We start from the raw sequence: 7,250 nt of genomic DNA, 5'->3' as shown, positions 1-7,250 counted from the left end.
TCACTGGATGGACTATGCTCTGTATTTGTAACCTCTTGGAGGGCAGACCATCCCCAAGACGTCTGGCATAGTCCCTGCATTGAAAAAGTACTTAGTATTTGTTGAAGGAATACATCTCAGCCAGGTCCAGCTCAGTCACTTAAATCAGCTGTGTGATCTTGGGCAAACCACTTAAACTTTCTGGGTCTCAGTTTTCTTTTCTTAAATGGACATTCGAAAGAGGACCTACTTCACATTTGTGGTGAGAGTCCAGTGTAAAAGCCCTGGCATAAGACCTGGCATGCTGCAGACCCAGGGCAACCATGCTCAGCCACCTGCCCACCAACCACGGCCCATCCCCATCGCCCACCAGCTATTGCCCTAGACTCACTCCTATCACCTGGCCCAGTCGAGAGCATTAAAAATGGTTTTACCTCTTCCCAAAGGTCCTTCTTTACTGAGTAGGGTCTGGGGTTAGTCTGCAAGCCGGCTGGGCTGGGTGGACCTAAGCTTCGTTGATGGATCAGCTGAGCCCAGTGGGCTTCCGTTTGCCTGGAAAGCACAACGTCAGCTTCCCATCCTCTTGGATGACTGCACTCCTAATCCCTCTTTTCTCCATACACCCCAGTTCCTGATGTTCCCAGCTCAGACTGGGGTCCGGCCGAAGGTCATCATGGATCTCTGCACTCTGACACTGCCTCTATCTGGTTGACCCTATTCATTGTGCCTCTTCCATCAAAGCCCTGAAACAATGACCCCTCTTTAGGACAAACTCCTAGGAAAGAATATGAGCATCGCTGAGGCTCTTGTAAGGTACATGCTCACTATTGATTTCCCTAAGGGTTGAATCCATTTACATTTAATCAATTACACCACAATGTAAACGGGGCGGGGGGCGGCAGTGGATTCCAGTTTGCTTTAAGGCCAGACACTTTCGAAGGTCGTTCATGAAGTATACCGCTCCCTTTTTGGTTTCCAAACGACTATTCCTGTTCTTTATCCTCTCTATTGCTCGCAATATCTTGAATAGCCACCAGATGGCAGACCTTGCACAGTCCCTGGGAAGATGGATGGTGGTCCAGCAACCCTCTTTTTCTTGTGTAGACAGAGGAGTCTGTCACCGCGGAGGGGCAGAGTGGAGTGGGCATTGATGAGATCCCTGGGGAGATGTGGGGGTGGTCCTAGTAGAGATTGACCTGGCTGGAAGTTAGATGTTTGGGACATTCGTGTATGTTCCTGTCACCTTTGTGGTTTCAGTTTGTCCTTTCTTTCCTGTGCTCTTTTTTCCCACTCTTCTTGCAATTTTGGGGAGATCGGGGGTTTGGGGAGTGGAATGTATAGAGTTTTTATTAATATTCAATTTTTTCCTATTCTATACTTTCCTCTACAAATTTACAATTCATACATTTTATTTCTGCTCTTTAGCGGCTATGCTTGAAAATTTTATTTCACATGCTTGACAAAGTCTAAAATTATGTGGTATCTTAACTCTCCTGCCTCTCACAAGATACATGTATTTTAGCACACTTTAATTCCACTTACTCCCTCCTGGCTTTAATAATGAGTTTTTGTTCTTCCTTTCAAATATTTGTCTCTTCATTTTCTTTTCTTAAAGCCTTTGGTGGTATCCAGAACATTCTTGCCACAGTCCTGACTATGAGGGCATGCTTTGAGATAGTCACTGTTAAATATGAAGGCCATAAGTTTCTAGGGTTCTAAATTATAAAATTTAGAAAAATTTCTCCAATCACTAGCTCCTAAAGCGGTTTGAACTCGAGAATAGATGTTGATTCTTATCCAGTGTGTCCCAGCATATATTAGTATTACCTTTTATCTTTTATCCTTTAATCTGCTAATTAATTTTGAACAATTATTGCATTCCTGAGATAAAATATAATTCATAATGGTGTGTATGTGTGTACATGTGTGGGTGTATCTGTGTGTATATACATCTGTATTCATAAATGAAATTTGTATATTGGTATGTAGTGATCTATATCTGTAATTATAAGCAAAATTGGTATAAAAGGAAATATTTAAAGCAAACAAAATGTTCAACACTATATGGTAAGATAGAATATCATTCAGTTATTTAAATATGTTAATGAATAATTAGTGGCTCCCTCTTCATTGGGAAGTTGCAGAAATTAAGTGGGATTACAAAGGCAAAGTGCTTACCTTCGTCAGTGCCTGGTTACTAATGGTTAACCATTATCACTGCCACCATTAATGAAAACTATTTGGGGACATCTGGTTAGATGACAACATAACACAAGATTGCCGACTCTCTGTTTTTCCCAAGAGCCTTCATTATTTGATAGCCATGTTTTTGTGTTGAGAGGAGGGGGATAAGTTTGATCTGCCTTTGGAGCACAAAGAAGTCTAACCTGTAATTTCATATTCTTATATCGAAGATTCAGGCAATGGCCCTCATAACTTTGAATTCGGAAATCCTACTTCGAGATTTATTTTACAACACATTCAAACAAGGTCATAAAGGTATTTGTTTGAAGTATTCACAGCAACATTGACAGTGGCATCATTAAGTAACCTGGTAACACCTTCTCCAGTCCAGGTCTTTCTCGTGGGTTTCCACTGCCTCCTGGGTCTCTGTTCTGTTGAAGTTCACCAGGCACCTCCTATATGACATGTGTGAAATGAATTTGCCATTGATCCCCAGCTTCCCAGTCAATTTCTCCCTCTTAGTTGTGTAATGGTGACACACAGTTTCACCCCTGCTCATTCAAAGTGCCTTGATATTGCTGCTAGGAGGCCCGTGAGAAAAGGCAGGGGTAGGTTCCATTACCATCATTTAGGTCTCAGCTTATATGCTACCTTCTTAAAGAGGATTTTCTAGACAGCCCAATTTAAAGTAAGTTCTCCTTGATTACTATCTAGCTCAGTCCAGTCATTTCCTTCATGACACTTAGTACAATTTTATCTGTTTGTCATCCATCTTCCACTTCAGAATACCAGCTCCATGTCTACTAATCCACTGACGCTAATGCTTATCAAAAAATCTGATATGAAGTAGGCACTTAAACATCAAATGATGATGAATCTGAAAATCATTAAGAAATTCTCATTAAGGCTTCACAAGAGTTGTTAGCACCAGGAAAATATGTAAAATATCTTGACAACATTCCAAAGGAAGGCCTTCTTAGCCAAGACTCAAAGCCCAGAAACCATAAAGAAAAGTTAATATATTTTACTTCACAAAAACTTAGAAGTTTCATATGGTAACCAACACCATAAATATCATTTTTAAAAATTGAGAGAATGGGGAAAATTATAAAGTTACAATCAAGGATTGTTATCCATAATATAAAGAACTTCTATGAATCAATAAGAAAAAGACAACTACATAGAAAAAGAAACATAGATGATGCAAAAATCATAGAGAACAAAATAAAGATAAACACAAATGGCCAATAAGCATGTTTTTAAAATTATAAATAAATATCCAATAACAGGAAAATAGTTAAATAAATTATAGTACACCCATATTACAGAATGTCATGAAGCCATGATTAGGAATGAGAATTTTTTTTTAACGTTTTAAAACTTTTTATTTGACTATTTAAAAAATGTACATTCCAACGATTAAAATCATTTGAACAAAAAAATTGGCACTCTGATTTAACTGCTTTAAACTGCATTTTACAGCCTGCAGGACACCTTGGACCAGCTTGGTTTTCACTCCAGATTTCAGTGTTATCCCACCAGCTTCTGCCTTCCCCAATAAGTTCTTTTCCTTCTCTGCCAGCCAGACAGGCAGGTGGGAGAGGCAGGTGCGGCCTTCGTTGTCAGTAGTTCTTGGATGTGAAAAAGGGGCAGCACAATCATTTAAACCTGATCCAACCTCTTTGCATCCTACAAAGTTAAACAGCTAAAAGAAGTAAAATAAGAAGGCAATGCTTGTGGAATGTACAGTGCATATTGGCAGTGCGTGCCTCATCACGATTCACCTGCTTGCTTCTCCTGTTCAATCATTTCTTCTGATGATCATGGGTTCTTTTCTTGCGACTTATCGAATTTCTCAATCTCAGCCATATCGGGTTTATCAGACATGGTTGCAGAGGAAGCGGAGCAAGGCAGCGAGGAGTGAATCTGATCTGCTCAGTGGTGGTCAGTTGTGGACTGTCGAGATGTATTTTTATAAGTGAAAAAAGCTAGAACAATATGGAAATGATCCACATCCATATGGATATGTGGAGTTGCTCACAGAATTGTTTCTGCTATGAGGATACGATGTAACATATGGCAACTATAGTTGATATCACTGTATTGTATGATTGTAATTTGCTAAGAACAAATACATACATATATACATATGAAACATACACGAAAAAGTCTGAAAGAATGCACACCAAACTACTTTGTTTTTAGGAAAAGCAGTATGATTGGTCAGGGCAGGGAGGGCTGTGCTACATGAAATGGGATTTTTACCTTTTACTCTGCATGCTTTCCTAGCATTAGAAATCTTTTCTACTGAGAATACATTCACCTACTGCTGTGTAATTCTGAAAAGCATTGTTAAAAACAACAGGACATATATGGAAATCACCTAGCAAACTTCTTGGTATATAGCGTTAATAGTAGCCAAAATCAAAGAGAAAAGATCTGAAAATCTCCCAAACTCATACTGAAACAGGTCGAGGTGACACAGATCTAGGTCCCCTAGAAATGTTTTTGAATAATATGCAGTTCTACAGAGACCCCCATCCCATGTACTCCTAATCCTCCCACCATGCTTTGATTCCTCTTCATTTTCTTGGACTATTAGTTGTAATTTAACTTTAAAAACAAAAAATATATAATCGTTGTACCACGGGCTCTAATATTAGGAAAGCTTTTTCAGGTATAAGTGGACCCCATTCTTGGGTTTGAGGATAACCTGGGGCAAGAGGGAGAGAGGCCTGGTGGGGTCTGGAGTCAACCTGAAGCGAAGCAAAATCAAAGCGATGGTCACCTTTAACTTAATCATGGCAAAGTGCTGCCCGATGCAGTTCCTGCAGACACCAAGAGAAAATAAAAAATACTTGAAGAAATGGTGTTTCTTCTGACTCTTTAATAAGATACTAGAATAACAAGTCTGACGTTCACAGCAAAGCAACAGTTTCATTCTCAATGTCATACAAAATTTTGTACTTTGTATTTACATTGTTCCCTGCAAGAATGTGAGCTGGAAGGCCCCAGCCTTATGCCCTCCCTAAACAAGGTGGCACTTGGAGTTGCTCATAAAATTGTTTCTCCTGGGAGGATATGATGTAAAACATGGTGACTATAGTTGCTAACACTGTATTGTATAATTGTAATTTGCTAAGAAAGTAGAACTTGAATTTCTCTTTCACACACATACACACAAAGATAAATACGTGAGGTGAAGGATGTGTTAATTAACTAGATAGGGAGGAATCATTTCACGATGTATATGTATAGCAAATCATCACAACGTACACTTTAAAGATCTTACAATTTAATACCTCAATAAAGCTGAAATTTTAAAAAAAAGAATTTTTTCTATTTTTAGAGGAAAATCAATGCAGCCCACCTGCATTGGGGGTGGACAGCATTGAGCCTATGAGCAACAGCTAGGATCATAGGATAGCATTCTGAGGCACAGCTATATAGGCTGTGATAGAGAAGGGCGTTGTCTTTTGTGAAACTAACTGGCCCTCTCAGAGGCTTGAATAGACAGCAAGATCTACCTCAGGGTCAGGTGAGAAGATAGGGTTCCCTGAAAGAATTTATAGAGCTGAGGTGCTAAAGGAAAAAAACTGTCCCCGAGTAAACATTTTTGTGTATTTTCAACAAGTTCAAGTTGTCCTCACCTTGGTCCAGCTGAGAATGGTAAGAAGGAGTGAGAGTGTCTCTGATTAGCATTCTCTTGAGAGAACCTCAAGGGGTCAAAGACCTGAAATGAGAGGGCTACTGCTTAGCACTGATCAACAGAAATATACTGTGGGCCACATATGTAATTTCAAATGTCCTAGTAGTCACATTTTAAAAAGATGAAATGATTTTTAATAATAGAAATTAATAGAAAATATTATTATTCCAACATCTACTCAATGTAAATAATTCACATTTTTTGGTACTACATCTTCAAAACCCAGTGTGTATTTTATATTTCCAGCACATCTCAATTCTGACTAGCTACATTTCAAGTGCACAGCAGCCAATTGTGGCTGATGGTTACTGCCCTGGACAGTGCAGTTCTAGTCCTGAGACCTCGTCTGGTCTCTCAATAGACCAGTGGACTACCCAGACTAAGAGAAAAGCAGAAATACTATGACCAGTGGTATTATTTTCACTTTGGAGGTAAAAGTGCATTTACTTAAAAGTCAAGGCAAAATGATTACATAATCAGTGCTTCCTGAGACATATAGTTCAACTTCCCATTACATGTAACAGATCATACACCTTAGCAGTTTATGTAAAAGGAAGTGTTTGTACACATGTTTATTTTTTTAAATTTATTTTTGAATTTTTAAAATTAAGTTTATTGGGGTACCATTGGTTAATACAATCACATAATTTTCAGGTGTATATTTTAATTTGACATCTGTATATTCTATTGTGTGTTTACCACTCAAAATCCAGTTTCCTTCAGCTACCATATATTTGATCCCCTTTACCCACTTCACCCTCCCCCTATCCCCTATAGTTCACCCCCTTTACCCCATCTACCTCCCCCCTCCTCCCCCATCCCCTACCCTCTGTTAAACACTAGTCTATGGTCCATGTCCATGAGTCTCTGTTTGTTTGTCCTGCTCATTTGTTGCTTTTAGGTTTATATCCCACATATAAGTGATATCATGTGATTTTCTACTTTTTCTGTCTGGCTTATTTCACTTAGCATGATTATCTAGAGGTCCATCCATGTTGTCACAAATGGCAGTATTTCATCTCTTCTTATGGCTGAGTAATATTTCATTGTATATATGTACCACAGCTTCTTTAGCCAATCATCTATTGTAGGACACTTTGGTTGCTTCCATGTCCTGGCCACCATGAATAATGCTGCTATGAACATCGGTGTGCAAATATCTTTTTGGATATGGGATTTAAAATCTTTGGGGTAAATACCCAGTGGAAGAATTGCTGGATCATATGGTAGATCAATTCTTAGTTTTTTGAGGAAACTCCATACTGTTTTATATAGTGGCTGTACCAATTTGCAGTCCCATCAGCAATATATAAGGGTTCCATTTTCTCCGCATCCTCTCCAACATTTGTTATTACTTGTCCTGTTGATTATAGCTATT

At 38.9% G+C, this 7,250-nt stretch overlaps 1 protein-coding gene across 1 annotated transcript in view; it reads right to left on the bottom strand.

The window, feature by feature from the left end:
- Positions 1–3,633: 3,633 nt before the first annotated feature.
- The window catches only part of LOC102895522 (cytochrome P450 4X1), a 42,122-nt gene continuing 38,505 nt past the window's right edge, over positions 3,634–7,250 (bottom strand). Inside the window, exons 11-12 of the mRNA XM_006919161.2 lie at positions 5,814–5,896; positions 3,634–4,991 (exon numbers count right to left, since the gene is read on the bottom strand). Of these exons, the coding sequence (XP_006919223.1) occupies positions 4,823–4,991; positions 5,814–5,896 (252 nt within the window). The 3' untranslated portion in view covers positions 3,634–4,822. The remainder of the gene's footprint in view (positions 4,992–5,813; positions 5,897–7,250) is intronic.

The sequence above is a fragment of the Pteropus alecto genome, unplaced genomic scaffold (genome assembly GCF_000325575.1).
Source record: "Pteropus alecto unplaced genomic scaffold, ASM32557v1 scaffold25, whole genome shotgun sequence".
NCBI lineage: Eukaryota > Metazoa > Chordata > Mammalia > Chiroptera > Pteropodidae > Pteropus > Pteropus alecto.
The sequence above is the reverse complement of the archived record's forward strand: the minus strand, read 5'-3'. Positions and strand labels throughout refer to the sequence as shown.